Source organism: Otolemur garnettii, unplaced genomic scaffold (genome assembly GCF_000181295.1).
Source record: "Otolemur garnettii isolate 467f Iridium unplaced genomic scaffold, OtoGar3 scaffold00092, whole genome shotgun sequence".
NCBI lineage: Eukaryota > Metazoa > Chordata > Mammalia > Primates > Galagidae > Otolemur > Otolemur garnettii.
Genome location: NW_003852487.1, coordinates 2,950,905 through 2,967,381, shown reverse-complemented (window position 1 = coordinate 2,967,381; position 16,477 = coordinate 2,950,905). Strand labels below are relative to the sequence as shown.

Below are 16,477 nucleotides of genomic sequence, written 5' to 3'. Positions count from 1 at the left end.
AGTAAGTGCTCAAGAACCAAGAGGTATTGCCCTCCCACCCCCTTCTCTCACATTATCTTGCAAGTTTGAAGAAACCCAGGGTTACTGACGATAGAAAATAAAAAGACACCCCTTCTCACCTCAAGTCTCCTTCCCATGTCTTCAGGACACCAGGGGCGTGTCCACTTACCAGCCCTGTGTTCTCAGGGCACCTGTGGGCTTATGGAGCTCTGTGTTCCCAGGACCGCAGCTGTGGGTTCATTTTACTTTCTTGTCCCTTCCAGCATGACGCGGAGAGGGGGTAGAGGGCAGGCCTTGGGGGCGGATGCAGTTCTGAATCCACCTCCTCCACACGGCTACTGTTTCATTGCTTCAGTTTGCCTATCTTTGGCTTACAGGGTCATTTTTAAGACTTTATAGATAAGGGTGCGCGTAAACAGTCTGATACCGAGCTAGCGCAGCACAGGTGCTCTGCAAGCAGGCACCAGCCTAGCTCACAGCCTCCAGCCTTAACTGCTCTCCACTCTCCTGCCCCAGGTCTTTCTTGGCTGGACAATAACCCCAAAAGGAGCAGCGAGTGCTTTTTGCGAGCCCACACAGCGCTGTGCGAACACTCAGTCCCTTGCCTTCGGCATTTACATGATCTCATTCAGTCATCATCACAGGGCCCTGGGCTCCTCCCAGCCAGCTCCCAGCAGCTTCAGACTACGTGTCACCTCCAGCCCTCCTCCCACAAAAATGCTGGCCTTCCAGCCGCCAGACAGCTGAGTTCACCCCATAAACTGGCTAATGCTTCCCACATGCAGCTAAGCGTCCGCTCCCACTCGCATCCCTGCAGACTCCCCAGGCCTCACTCTGGGAGACCCTCCTCCTGGCCTACTTCTCCCGGACACTCGCCCACCCCGTGGCGGGAAGCGCCGGGGGCTGTGGTCCTGTGGTCCCCCCAGCCAAATGTGACCTTGGACGCCTCTACAAAGCCTTGTCCACTCCTCTGAACAGGCGGCGAGTTTGCACCCAATGGTGTCTTTTGTTGCCACTAATTAAAATACCTCTTTCGCATGTTTCTTGTTTGCGGTTACGGTAACTTGGCGAGTAACCATCAGGCACAGAGCGCGCAGGTGGAAGCAGGGCGGCTCCTGGGGAGCGGAGAGGGACGCGCCGACCCTCCCTTGGCCTGGGGCTCACGCGGAATCTGCGTGTCCAGCTGTACTCTCTCCCTCCCCAGCTCCGGGCCAGTCCCTAGCCCCTCCCTGCCCCACCTGGGCTCCGGCACTGGCCAGCTAGGCGGCGCCGCCGGTGCCCGCTAGCACGCCCCAGCCTGTGAGCCTGCCCCGGGAGTGCGTGCGGGACAGCGCCGGCTGCAGTCCCCGCCGCAGGTCCCTAGGGGGCGCAGCCGGCGCAGGAAGCCGCCCTAGCCCAGCACCGCGGCCGGCGCGAAATTACAGGCGGGCGGGCGCCGCGAGTTTGAAAACAAGCGAGGGAGATGGGGGCGGGTCCCGGGCTCGGGAGCCGCCTCCTTCGGCCAATCAGCGGCGGGCGGCGGGCGCGGGCGGCGCGTGCAGCCAGGCTGTGAATGGGGAGCGGCGGCAGCGGCGGCGGAGGGCGAGAGCCGGCGCGCGGGCGGGCACACTTTCTCCTCAGCGCCGGGCGGGGGTGGCGGCGGCGGCTCCTCAGCTCCCGGCTGAACCTTTGGAGAGAGCGCTGCAGAGCCAGGCCCTCAGTCCCCGGCCGGCGGCTGCTGGAAGATTGGGACTGGGAGACGCGAATTTTCCCTGCTGACAACTTCTCCGCCCGGCTTGCCTCCTGCACGCGCCTCGCCCCCCACACGGGGACCGGGACGCCGCCCCTCAGCGCCCGGTGGCTACTCACCTCGGGCCAGGGGGGCGCCGCGTCCACTCAGGGCTTCTGTGCGGAGCGCGGGGTGGCTGCTGCTCGGCATGGCCCGGGGCGCCCGGCCCTCGGCGGGCGGCGGCTGCGCGGCGCTCACTGAGCGCGCGGGCCCGGGGTGGCCGCGGGGGTCCCTGCCCGGCCGCGCCCGCCCGCCGCCGGCGCCGCGCCCCAGTCTGGAGTCAGTGCCCGGCCCCGAGCCCCCGGGACCTCGCGCGGCACCCGAGACCCCCGGCGAGGACGCGGGGTGGCGGGCGGCAAAGTTCGGCCCGGGCGGTCGCGGACCATGGACGCTGCTGTTGCTCCAGCTGCACTTGCTCCGGGTGCTGGCGCAAGGTAGGCGCGGGCGTTCGGGGCCCCCCAGTTCCTCCATCCTCGGGCCGGGACTACGGAACACCGGATCTGGAGGGAGCAGAGGGGTTAACGCCGTGAGCGTTCTGGTCCACGCAGGACCCGAGGGGAGGGAAACTAAACTGTCTTGAAAACACACCCTGTTTGTTGCTTTGCTTTTTTATTCTCTTAAGTAAAACAGTTCAAATCCCTTCAAAGTTGAGACCCATTCGTCCGCTCGTTAAAAGAATGCCCGAGTCCGATCCTGCGGCTCTGATTAAAAATGAGTTGATTTGTATCTGTTTCCACTAACGCTGAGTGACATCAACGATGAGCTCCAAATGCCAGCCTCCACCCCAGCGCGCCACCTCCCCGGAGTCCCCCAAGTCCCGATGCCCTACCCCCAAGTGGGTGCCGTACAGTCGGTGGAGCAAAACTTTGAGTGCCCTTGGCTTTTCCACTTTGCTTTGTTTTTCTCCCTCTGTTGGCTCTCCTTTAGAATACAGTGGTGATCTATAAAACAGGGACAGAGGATCTGCTGATTCGAAATGACCTTTTGAAAAGGGAGGTGGAATTTCTTGTGAGACGAGCTTTACACCCTAATTCTGGAGGAGGATTATTTTTCCTAAACTGTTACCACTCCCCTGCCGGTTAGCATCTTTTCCACTGAAGTTCACTGGTCTTACAAAATAAACAAACAAAAAACCAAACAGACCAGAAATAACTACTTTAATAACATCTTTGATGGAGTCTGTAAAACAGAGTAGTGAACCTGTTTTGGTGTTGGCAGCTTTAGGAAAAATTAACTTTGTTCATTAGGTGTACCCTGGAATACTGCTATAATGGTAAGGAACTTGGTACGCTATTGGAAAACGAGAGCGTTAAACTTAAATTAGCTGTGTTCTGTGTCATGTGAAGATGATTTGTGTGTAGTAAGAGGATTTAAATGTAATGACATTTTAAAGGTCTGGACTCAAAACTATACAATAGTTTAACAAGTCACAATTTTTTTATTAATGCTTATGTAACATTATTGAAATTGTAGTCCCCCTTAATAAATGCTTCCTTTCATGTTTTACTACATGAAAACAAATTGCCATATTTCTGGTTGATTTAACTCCGCCATTACTTGAAAATTTTCATTTTATTTATTTGTGCTGCTTTTTGCTTAATGACTTAGTTTGGAAGGAAAGCATTTATTAAGTCTTTTTGTAAAATGGAATGTGTAGACTGCTTAGAGAAGCCAGGTGCAAGTGAAGAAATCTAAATTACTTAGGATGACCTTTAAAATAGAAATGGTGTTTATTGCTAAATTCCTTTTTCTAAACAGTGACTTGCATTTTGCAGTAAGATCTGTACATTTGAAGATGTGTGCACGAATTGAAGTGGTGGGGGAAAATCTGCCAGTGGCTTTGTTTTGAAATATTAAAAACTTGAAATCTGTGTAATATATTATAGGTTATACTTTAAAGGCTATATAAAGCTTGCAATTTTACAACTGAAATGTTAATGAAAATACATTAGTCTTAAAAAAAAAAAAAGTACTAAGGTAACAGCCAAACTTTGTAAGGGAGGAATATTTTATTCCTTGTTGGCAGTAAAAACATTGGTACCTGTTTTACATTTATATGGTTTATGAAAGTGTACAGATCTTTTAGTGTAAAATTTCAAATAGGTTGTCACAAATTTGAAATTCATTGACAGGTTTCTGTTCTCTGTGTTCTGTGAATTGTGTAATATATCCATCATGTTTTTTATATCATATTGAAAATTCATATTACAGAGGAGATGTCACCATTTGACAAAAGCTCATGTATCTTGAAAATGAAAATTCTGGTGCTGCTATAGAGATTTCTGATGGGATGATGAGTTGGTCATGTGTGCAGGAATGTATTCTCTTGAATCTTGTTAGATAAAATGTAACATTCTAAATGGCATAGTTACCACTAAGTTGGAATTGGTCTTAAGTACCACATTATTACTGTGTAGCTAGGTGAAGCTATTCCTAACTTGTAGGTTTTCTTCTAATGGGACTCCATGTGGAGATGCTTAGTTATGAAGGGAGAAAACACCTGCAATATTGTCCAGTAAAAGTTATGTATTCATAGCCAATGTTACAAGTAGGAGTATGTAATTATGTGAAATGCCAAGTTCAGATCTTTCAGATGTAACTATAATACATAGTGAAGTTTCTTCTCCATCATAATGAGAATTTCTGTGTTAAATACTCTTATTGGCATGCGTTTAATTGCTTGTGGCTGTTGGATTCCTAAAAAGTCATGTCTTTAATTCTGAAAGGCAGGTGGCAATGCGTGCTTGCTTTATGCTGTCCAACAAGAAGCCAGATGTGAGCGATTTAGAAGGATGACTTCTGAGGCAGAGGATTTATTGTGTGAAGTCTGTGGCACCTTTAGCTTTACTGCTGGATCTTTTATGTGCAGTGGTGTCCGACCTATGGCCTGCAGGCCACATGCAGATTATTTGAGGACCGTTTTGCTTGTCTGTGGTGTGGGATATCTCAAAGTATGCACAGAGTTTTAATTTTTGCTCCTCGGCTTTTGTTAGTGTTTATATATTAAACACTAGACAATTCTTTTGGCAACATGTGGCAGAAAAAGGTTGGACATCCCTCATAGCCTTACTGATTCTAGTAATGTCCACTGCTGCTCATAGATTTCAGCTTGTATTCATCAGGATGAAAGGGCCTGTCATTTACTGCCTTGGGTATGTTCATAGTCCTCAGTTTCTCATCTGGAGTTATTTCTTGTCACTTTGACCAATGGTTCTTAAACTTAATGTACTGGAATTATCTAGGGAGTTTGGTAAAACTTTTTAAGTCTACTATATTTTTCCATGAGCTGCAGCTTTCCAGGTGATTCTGATACACAGTTTGAGAATGACTAATTTATATTACCTTTTGTTTTTCCTCACTCAGGGCAACTGCTGACTTTTTGGAGACTTGTAATTCAGTGTTTTTCAAACTTGGTTGCACATTGGAATCACTTAGGACCTTTAAACCGGTAGTTCTCAACCTTCTTAATGCTGTAATGTTAAATTATTTCATTGTTAAAAAAGGGTTCAGACCCACAGGGTGAGAACCCCTGCTTTAAACAATACTGATGCCTGGATCTCACTTCTAGAATTTGTTTTAGTTGAGGTTTGAGCTGGACATCAGGATATTGAGGCTCCCCAGGTGATTCTGATGTTTAGCCAAGTTTGAAAATCATTACCCTAACCTTGTTAAATGATATCACATGACTTGATTTTTCTGTAACTTTGTCTTATGTCTGCAGTCCTCTCCTAGCCCTCAACTTCCAAATTCCAGTGACTATTATGGACCTGGAATCTATCATGACTTATACCTATCTCAGGTTGATGATCTCAAACTTTGAAATTTCACTCTGAGCTAATTGATGTTTTAGTCATGTATTCTGTTTGTTCCAACTAAGACTGTTTGGTCCTACTTTGTGCTAGCCTGGGTTGTGCTTCAGAATCAGCAGTGAAAATTTAAAAAATGCCATCATTTGGACTCCACTTCAGAGCTACTGGTTCTCAGAAGCATGCAATTGAAACAAACAAACAAAAACTCTTCTTGTGTCTTTATGCTACATTTTTTATCCTTGTGTTAATCCCATAATCTTACCCAATTCTGTCGCCCTTAGCCTGATTTCCTATAGTCTGGACTTTTCTCAGTCTAATTCCCAACCCTGGGTAAGGTCTACTAATTAGACTTTTAGGCTACATGTTTGCTGGAATGTTCACTACACATCTAGCTTTCTTTGGGGTCCATAATGCATTTCATCCAAAATTGCTTTGTTTCCTATCTTCCTCCCCTTATAGCTTTGCAGTATAATTCTCAACTGGATCTTGAGTTCTAGACTTTGCTTCACTAGAGAGTCTTAAAAATGGGTATTACACTTAGTAAGTGCTCAGATACTTAATTAAATTTTATTAGACGACTGAGTATTTAACAGACAGCAACTGGTCAGTTGGTTACTGTCTTGTAAATCCAACAATAAGCAGTCATAACCCTCTATGCAGTCTGTAGTCATTTGTAGTTATCTGTTATGGAGTCTTAAGGGACAAGCACTTAAGTGCTCATTCTTCATAACAGCACCTGAGAGATAGGTAGCATTTTTGTTTTATCTGTGAGGAAACAGGCCTTGAGATGTTATCTAATTTGCCTGATGTCCCAGGACTGGTAGTGGTGGAGCCAGAAGCCACAATGAAAGGCCTGATCCAGAGTCTATGACTATAACTGAAGTTCATATGTCTCCTGTGTATAGCTTCTGTCTTTAGAAGGACAGATCTGAATAGATCTGATCTATGCTGAAGGGAAGATGGTGGTTGGTGTGTTTGGAATACTGTGTTGAATAACTTGACTTCAAGTTTTAGGTTGCCTTATTTAGTTATGATTGTAAAAATTACATTAGATAATTTGAAGGACAGTAGAGGAATATACATAAGCCCCTCCATGTAGCCAGCCCCTCCCCTAGTAAAATGACTATTTTGGTGTATTTCTTTTACCCTTACCTCCTTACCCCCAACATAGCTTGAGTTCTAGCAGAGTGAGTTATATCACCTGTTGGCAGAGATAGGACCTCCCTAGAATTGACTACTAGGAATGGACCAACTATTTCTTTGAGGAACTTTTGGAAAACTTTTTGTGCACTCAAATATATGAATTTAAATCTTTTAAATGAATTGGTGGGGTTTGTGAGGTACAAATCTTTTATTGGTTTGCTTTAACGTAGTCTAACTACAACTAAGTTCAGCAGCATACTGGGATTACTCCTAACCAGGAAGTTTCTCTCAAATATTGAGGTAAAACAAATTGATTGCAAATCTGTTGCAAGGTAAGTGGGCAATTGATATTAAAGAAGACATTGTAGTTTAATTTTACCTACCATTTGCCTTTATTTTTCTATCCTGAGGGTCCTTGCATTTTGTTGTGATTTGGTGTTTCAGGTGGCAAAGGTTTGTGGCATGTAGTGTCTTTGTGCCAGCCTTCTGGCCTGCCTTAAGAATTCCAGAGATCAGAGATGGGCAGTATGAGATGACTAAAGCTAGAGAGTGGAATGGACAGAGTAAGGATTCTTATTAGGTCATGGCTTGAATTTCTCTAAGGCAGTGGTTCTCAACCTGTGGGTCACGACCCCTTTGGGGGTTTCCTGCATATCAGATATTTACATTATGAGTCATAACAGTAGCAAAATTACAGTTATGAAGTAGCAACAAAAATAATTTTGTGATTGGGGGTCACCACAACATAAGAAACTGTATTAAAGGGTCGTGGCATTAGGAAGGTTGAGAACCACTGCTCTAAAGGGAAGAGAAGTAGTTGTAGACCCTTGATGTTCAAATGCATGAAAGTTGAGTAAAACTGAGGGTGGAGAATAAAAGTCAGGTCAAAAGGTGTAGTATAAAGAAGAACAAAAGAATTATTTTTTAAAAAGTAAAGGTGTTAAAAGTTTTATTTGGCTAACTACTACTTAATAGAATAGAGCATTTTAATTTGTATAGTCTCTCTTATTCTAATTTGATGTCAACAGTGCTATAAGGCATTTTTAAAATAAAATTCCCCTGATTTGTACATCTCTTTTAAAAAGATCATAAGCATTTGTGCTCACAGTTTTGAGGGAGAATATATTTTGTCAATTGAGACTGCAAATTGGCACCTCCTGCCATCCTTTGGTAGCATGTAGAAATTGCAGTTATAAGTTTTTAAATGAATCCCTTAAATGTAAGAGTCTGTCATAGTGTGACAGATTTTAACAGCTTCATTATATTAACATCATTTATGTACAAAAATAAAAAATATTATTAGAGTTTTGCTTTAGGAAACCTTTGTTTATGTATTTACAAGTCTAGTATTTGATAAGCAGAGACTCATTGTGTTAGCCCAGCCCCAATCTCCTGGGGTGTTGTGGGAATGAAAATAGTTTGTATAAAACTTTCCTGGAAACAGACGTGGCCAGTGGACAAGACATTGGGCTAAATGTCGGTAGACCTGGCTTTAATTTAATTCTGTAACTACTAGCTTGCAATGTGAATAAGTCTGGTTTCCTCTGAGTCTGTTTTTTCACTTTTAAAAGAAAGGATTTAGACTAGATGTTCAGAACCATTCTGAATTCTCTGATCCTTCTATATGTTGTCATATCCCTTCTGTCCTTCACCAAACTTTCTACGTGTCTCCTATCTGGGGATTCAATAACCCCATATGTCTTAGCTCTTAGAACCTCATTTTCTTCTTTTTGCTTTTGCCATAGTATTTACAATGTTGAAGACAACTAAGATGCAATATAGTATTTCTCCTTGGGAGCTGCCATCTAACACGTGATGTATTTGCTCTAGCCTGAAAATGGTTCATACTCCAAAGTTTAGGCTCTGTAAAACAAATTAGTACCATAATTTATCACTGTAAGCTTGAAGTTTGAAGAAATAAATTTCCTTAAAATGTGAGATGCTTTTTTATCTAAATGGACAGAAGGAGCAAGACTAATCAAAATCTGGAGGTAATTAAAACAGTAAGAAATTTAAAGAGATATGAAATAGTGATGATGAAAATATTTTTATTTAGTAGACAATGAGTATAAGGAATTAGAGATTAGTAGATGGTGTCTGTTTCTGTGCTCAACCTAATCTTATGTTGGTTTAATTGTCTTCATTAGAGACTTGTACTAAATCAAAGGGTCCTTAAAATTAACACAAGAAATATTTTTCACTTTAACAGGCTTAGCTGGCAATCTCTTGATATTCAATGTTTAGTGAAGGGTAACAGCTATCAAAAATCCAATTTCTTGACAATAGACATGCAAGTCAAGTAAATTTATTAATTTACTGATCTTTGGAGATTAGCTTGTTGAATGTGGGCTAAGACTGTAGTTTCTACAGTGTTTTTGCCTTTGCTATATTGCATATAATATATGCATTTTAAAGTGACAAGGCTACTTTTAGAGATGTGGGTTTCGGGTGATGTGGTGAACCCTGGAACCAATATTATTACATAGGCAAAATTAGGACTTTGTGCTATATTGTATTGCCTTTTCTCTTCTAGAAATCTCCTCTGTATTTGAGACCCATTTCTTTACCATGCGAGGTTTGAAAGCTTTCAAATCTGTAAGTTTGACTTTACAAAGATGAATGGACTTTCTAAGGAAAGAAATATAGGGAAATAACCAAATAATGTTTAGGTTGACTTTGGAAGGAATGTAGATACTTGCGGTGCTCCACTAGTTGCCCTTAATAAGAATATTTGGTAGTGGGAATTTTAGTGACCCAAGCAGGCTAGTTAGGAATTTATTTCAGATTCAGAGTAAGGAGGGTTCACAGAGGTATAACCTATCATACTTAGATAAGGGTGCTTATTTCCCGAGATATTAATGTCTGTGGGCTCTTCTTTCTAGTGTTTATTTTGTTTTGTGGCTTTCTCTTGATGGGAGGGGAGGGCCTATTTTCAAAGTGAAGGTCAATTTTATCTTCTCCCTAGGTGTTAGGTGTGATGTGTGATGTAAAAAGAGTGAAAAATTTTGATTCTCGTGTGACCAAGCCCTTCTATACAGTGGATATTAGCCTTGGTTTTTATGCATGAACCACCAGATGGCAACAGAAAAAAGTGTTTATGTAGGAGATAATCTGTGGTTTCCATAGCTATTTTTTTTTTCCATACTACACTACTTTACAGTATACTAAGGTAATATATAAGATTTTTGGTCAAGAGCAAGTTGAGTTTATAATACCTGACAATGCAGAGTCACAACCAGGAAATGGAATAGTGGTAAAGTGTCACTAGAAAAAATATTTTATTTGCTTTAGTGCATGTATAAACTGTTCCCAAAGGAAGTGAGTTTCCAGGGATGCAACTCTATGATTTATACTAGTGTATAGTCATGCTTTTACTTCTAATTTTTTATTCAGCATTTATTCCATTCTTACAGAAAACTGTGATGATTTGCAGAACATAAAAGAAAGTATGGCTTTTACCCTAAAGCATTTTATGTAACATCTTTAAAAGGAGGAGATACATGAGTTTATAAACATTGAGTGCATTTATATATTTGCTGGCCAAAGGTATTTTTACTTTATATAAAATTTGTTTTATTTTTTTCTTGTAGGCATATCCCCTTTTCTAAGTGTGTTGTCTTGGCTCTCTTCTAAAGCCTTTTTTCTTTCTTTTTTCTGTTTTTTTAAAGGTAAAACTCCTAGTTGCAAGCTAGAAACTCAGCCTGAACTACTTAAGAAAAAAAGGATTTTAATTTGAGGGGTCCAGGGATATTACAGCATAACTAGAATACCCTAAAACCTGGCAAGTTTGGGATTCAGTTCCACCTCAGGAATAACTGGAGCCAAGTGTTTAAAACCTTTCAAGTACTGTCCTCTTTGCCCTCATCTCCCAGTTTGCTTCTGTTTGAGTACATTCTAGACTCACTGGAAATTGTTTTTACTTTGTGGCTGAAATGTAGCTGTCACTAGTCTTTGCATTCCTATTGTTTCAGACCATGAAATGAAATAGATTGATTTAAAACTTTGATACTGAGTCTAAAATTGGTGAAATGACCAGATTTGTATTTTAAGATGATCATCTGGGAGCAGAGGTGGAGGCATCATTTTTGTTGCAAACTTGAGAATGGATCAGAAGAAACCAGGCTCACTATAGATGAGTTGTAACAGCAGTTGAAGGTGAGACAAAGTAGCAGCTTGGGCTGGAGTGGTTGTGTGGTAATAGGTTGATGCAACAGATCTGAGAGGGATAAAATGGACAGTATTTAGTAGAAGGTTGGGTATGGAGGGGATTTGAATGTTACAGGTGATGTTCAGTTTTCTGACTTACATGAATAGTTGGTTAGAATAGTCATTCTCTGAGGTTGGGTCACCTCAATTTGGGCAGTATGATCATGATTTTGGTTTTGAATGTATCTGTGTGAACCTTTGAGGCATCCAGACAGAGCTGTTACGGTGTTGGGATAGATGAGTTGTGCATTCAGGAGGGTTTGGGCTTTTGTTATAAATATTTGTGGAGACAGGATAGCATGTTTAAGAAGTTGGGCTTGTCATAAAATAACTGACTCAACCATTTGCTGACTGTGAATCCTTGGGTTGGCTACTTAATTTTCTTTAAGCCTTATTCTTTTCTCTAAAGAATTGTGTAATTGTACCTACTTCATATAACTGTTGCAAGGACCCATGATCCTGGTTGTGATTTGCTGGATAAAATGCAAGGAGGAGAGTGTGGGGTGAATGAGGATGAGTTAAGGAATGGTTGAAAATAATACAGAAATAGTAAAATTTGAACTTGGGTAGAAAAATTAGAATGGTTGTTATTGCTGCAGAGAGGTGAATAAATGAGAACCAGGAAAAGGCTGTTGGAGTTGTTAAGTGAGAAATGATAGTCTTTGAGTATAAGTTCACTTGAGTTCTAGGAGTGTAAAGTAGATTTAAGCTGATTATGGAGTGAATGGATAGGGAGAAAATGGAGTTAACAGGTACCTATTGAAATTTGTAAAGAAAGAGCACTATGAAACCATTTGAAATGCATAGTGAAAAAAAGGTCTTAAAATGCCTTGGGAATATTTGTTTTTTTCCAAATATAAAACTTGTTGAGGCTGGGGAAAAAAAGCGAGTGGTCATTTGTCAAAATGGTAAGAATCGTTACAGTTCTCTAAAGTGATCATTTCTCAGTTTCATATTTTGTTGACTACTGGAGGTTTCTAGCAATATTACTGCTAGAGCTGATATTGAGGACTCCCATCCTCTGCCTCAAACACAGAAACTGTGGACAGTATACATAATAAGAACAAACAAAAGCATTTCTGAGCTTAAAAGACCAGGAAATTCCCAGGTCCCAGAAATGAAAACTTACTGCTAGAGCAGTAAGCAGAAGCTCAAAGCCTGTGGTAGTTTCAGATACATGGATACAAGTCCCAATGGCTTACTCCTGAGAGTCTCATGAAAGAGTAGGAGAGAGATATGGCCTGAGGAATTTGGAGGGTGGAGGTGAGGTTCTCCAGCATAAAATCATCTGTGAAAAGAGGTCTGAAAAACTTTGCTGACTAGTTTGGGAAAATGCAAGGAAACTTACTTTCCTTCTTGGGTTGTAATAACATTTAAACTCCAAGTTTCAACTCAGAATTTGGGTGGGGGATTGAAATTTAACATTTCTTATAGTGCAACTAATCTTCAAGCTGAGAAAATAGCACAAAGTCTGGAAACTAATAGAAACCTCAGAGTTAAGTGTGAAACTGTCCTGCAACGCAAATTAAAAATCTACAACTTGGCCGGGTGTGGTGGCTCATGACTGTAATCCTAGCACTCTGGGAGGCTGGGGTGGGTGGATTGCCTGAGCTCAGGAGTTCAAGACCAGCCTGAGCAAAAGCGAGACCCTGTCTCTACTAAAAATAGAAAAAATGAGACAAGACGATCACTTGAGCCCAAGAGTTGGAGGTTGCTGTGAGCTATGATGCCCTGGCACTCTACCCAAGGCAACAGCTTGAGACTGTCTCAAAAAAAAGAGAAACAAAACCCTAAACTCTTGCAGAAGAAACTACTCATACTAAAGATGAGCTTGTAGTACAAAAGGAAAATTTCCAGCTACACAAGGAAATAAATCATACAAAGGAGAATCAGCAGATGATACAAATAGAAGAATTAGTACTCCAGGAAGTAGGGATCATAGGATATGTGGAAGAAGAGATTACTTATTTAAAATTATTTGAGATGAAAGGGGCAAGACCATGATGAAAGAATATCACAGATTAGAAAAATAACATATATGTTCTTAGAATATAAGAACCAAGTAGAATTTCTAGAAATGAAAATTATGGTCATTTTAATAAAACAGGTAACCTCAATGGACAAGTTAAAGAGCCAAGTAGATAGAATTGAAAACTAACAATTTTTTAAAAGGAGATCTGAAGAAATTTTTTTGGAATACAGTACTGAGAGGAAAAGATGGCAAAATGGGTGGTTAAGATTTGTAAATTTTAGGATGAGAAGGTCCAATATTACCTTTTGGAGCTTCCAAAAAAGACCTTCATGTTTAGCTAATACATTCCCAAAGCCCTCCTTTACATTCTGCATTGGAGTCTCATTATCAGAGTTGTGGAAAAATAAGACTTGGATCTTAGCTATCAGCTAGACTAAATGCACAGGATGAAATACTTTTAACAACTGAGGGATAGTGACTCATACCTATAATCCCAACACTTGGGGAGGCCAAGGTGGGAGGATCAATTAAGGCCAGGAGTTTGAGACCAGCCTGGGCAACATAGTACAAAACCTGTTTCTACAAAAAAAGGAAAGAAAGAAAAGAAAAGAAAGAAAAAGTTAGCCAGGCTTGGTGGTGCATGCCTATAGTCCTAGCTCCTCTAGAGACTGAGGCAAGAGGATCGCTTGAGCTCAGAAATTAGAGGTTACAGTGAACTATGTTTGTACCACTGCAGTCCAGCCTGGGCAAGGTCAAGATCCTGTTTCAAAACAAATCCCACTCCCCCCACCCCCCAATAATTAAGGGAAAGCATACATATAGAAGAATGTGGTTAAGATATGAAGAAGCTCAATGGATGAGAGTTAATGACAGATAATGATAGTCACTTGCACTTTTGTGGCAACTTGATACTGTTAGCTGGTTGTTTCTCATCAACTCTTGCACTTTGAAAATTACGTAAATCTGGTATCATGGAAATCAAGAGTCGTTTGGAAAGACAGAGACCGTCTGCATGTCTAACTTTCCTGTTCTGTGGAATCAGAAGCATAAAATGTAATAAATAGTATGCTTCTATGTAATGAACACTTAACAATTAAAATTTTTAGCATATCATTATCTGGGGATACAGCCTAAGAGGTATTTTGTCATTCTTTTTTTTTAAACCCACAATTACTTTGTTTCAGATTTGCTCTTTGTTGGGTGAATGAGGTAAATTTCATCACAGATACTACTGGCAACAATAACAGCAATTTTTTTTTTAAAAGCCAGCCCTTATTTGGCCTTTTTATTGTCCCATATCAGATAGTTGAGGAAATACTGGGAGTCCTAACATTCTCTACTTTTATTCCCTTGTTTTAGAGAACAAGCTAGGTTGGCTGGAGTACTCCATCCTCATATGTTATCAGTCAACAGTAGGTGACTTGGACCACAGTGCTAAGGACCAGAGTTTTTATGCATCCTCTTATAGTGGCTCATGTGGCACAAAAGACCACTAACCTATGTTGATATTAAAAGGATGGTGTAGAAGTGGCTTAAATTGACATATATTAGGTGAAAAGGAAAGTTACAGAATTTGTTTAGAATGTAGTAACTTGTTTTTGTTGAGTGCTTTTCATGTGTGAGGTACTCTGCTAAGGCCTTTCTATTTTGAATAGGAAATTACTTGGTTTTATAATGTGATACAATGAATATGACTGAAGAAAAAGACAAACTTGCTTAAAGAGCTTATCTCTGTTACAGTGTTAGGTGATTTCTTTTTTTTTTTTTCATGAGTGTTCTAAGTTTTACAGAATAAGCACTTATAACTTTTAAAAAATTATGAAAGCAGTTGTAATTCTTTACTATAATACAGTATTAGTGGATTTTAGGAGGAATTTGGTATTAAAGTAGTTTAGTGGTTCAGACTGAGAGTGCCTTATTGGGGACTCTGGGATTTTGATTTTTTTTTCCTTTCAGGGGAGCTTAAATTATTTTGGGCCTTATTTTATTCATTTGTTTAAAAAAGGCAGTATCTTAAGTTACAGGCTCATTATAAGAATTAAAAAAGTCACTTGAAAGATGATTTATCAACATGTTTGTACTATTGATTTCTGGTTAGTACTGTTTTAATCTTTGATTTTAGTGTCACATTCTTTTAATAACTGATATTGAATCAATTTTGTACAGTCAAGTTTTTTTAAAGCGGTATTATGTGCAAAATTTGAAGCATGTAAATGAACATTAGTGAATTTATACATAAATTTAGTATTTAAAAGTTTGAATAAAAATTTGAAGTTGTAAATGAAAATTAGTGAATTTATACATAAATGTAGTATTTAAAACTTTAAGTACTAGGTAAGTAGTGTTAGGTATGTAGTCATGTGCTGCACAGTATCATTTTGGTCATTGTTGGACCACATATACCACAGTGGTGTCAAGATGATAATACCATGTTTTTCTGTACCTGTTTTATGTTTAGGTTTGTTTAGATATACAAATACTTCCTACTCTTACAGCTGTCTAAAGTATCCAGTGTGTATTCAGTATAAGGTAATATGTTGTATAAGTTTTTAGCTTAGGAGCAATAGACTATGTCATATAGCCTAGGTGTATAGTAGGCTCTACCATATAGGATTGATTGTGCAGGTTCATTTTATAGTGTTCCCATAATGACAACATGACCCAAGGATGCATTCTCAGAATGTGTCCTGGCATTAAGTACCACATGACCTCCATGATAAATAAAATATAAAGTAGAACATTATGTTTGAATTACAGTGTAGCAGGCAACAATTGAGTGGTATATGGCTCACAAAAATGTACCATTTTAGAGCATTCCCTGATACTTAGCAAGGGCTCCATTGGACACCTCTTTTCCCTTTCTTTTTTGTTGCTCTGTAAATCACTGCAGATTGATGCTGTTTTGGTTCTTATCAGTCTTGAGGTTTGTATGTTCAGTTTTTCAAGTTTACAGTATTTGTTTTTCAATGTATTTCTTTTTGCTGAAACTAGCCAGAGTGTGTGTGTAGTTTTTTCTAAGCAATCAGTGTTCAAACCTTTTCAAATCAAGAAAGAGTACTTAATCCTATTTTAAAGACAACATTATAGTATCTAAAGGTAAGGTTTTTAAGGGAAGCAAAAGAACATTGATTCTTAGAATATTACTTAATGATAAATGAAATTGGTCTTCATGTGCTTTGATTTTTATTTTCATCTTTCTGCTTTCTAGACTACAGAGAAAGAATTTCTTTTCCTAACCTTGCTTGTGCCTTCGTCTTTATTCCTTATTTGTGTGGCCTGGCTTTGCTCTGCAGCTGTGTTCTTCTGGGGCCTGCCAAGAGTGGGCTTTACTCTGCCCATTCCTCTCTCTCTTCCTTGACTATATCTGAGTGGCCTTTTCTGCTTTTCTACTTCTTTTTTTAATTTTTTATTCTTTTATTGAATGGTAACTGTGTACATTAATGCACTTCTGGGGTATAGTGTGGTGTTTTCACACACAATCTGAAACACTTCCATCAAACTGGTTAACATAGCCTTCATGTCATTTTCTTAGTTATTGTGTTAAAACGTTCATATTCTACTCATAGAAAGATTCACTTG

General features: G+C 40.3%; 1 protein-coding gene across 1 annotated transcript in view; it reads left to right on the top strand.

Annotated features, from left to right (window-relative positions):
- Positions 1-1,916: 1,916 nt before the first annotated feature.
- SDK1 (sidekick cell adhesion molecule 1) overlaps positions 1,917-16,477 on the top strand; it is a 1,049,055-nt gene continuing 1,034,494 nt past the window's right edge. Inside the window, exon 1 of the mRNA XM_003795444.1 lies at positions 1,917-2,202. Within this exon, the coding sequence (XP_003795492.1) occupies positions 1,917-2,202 (286 nt within the window). The remainder of the gene's footprint in view (positions 2,203-16,477) is intronic.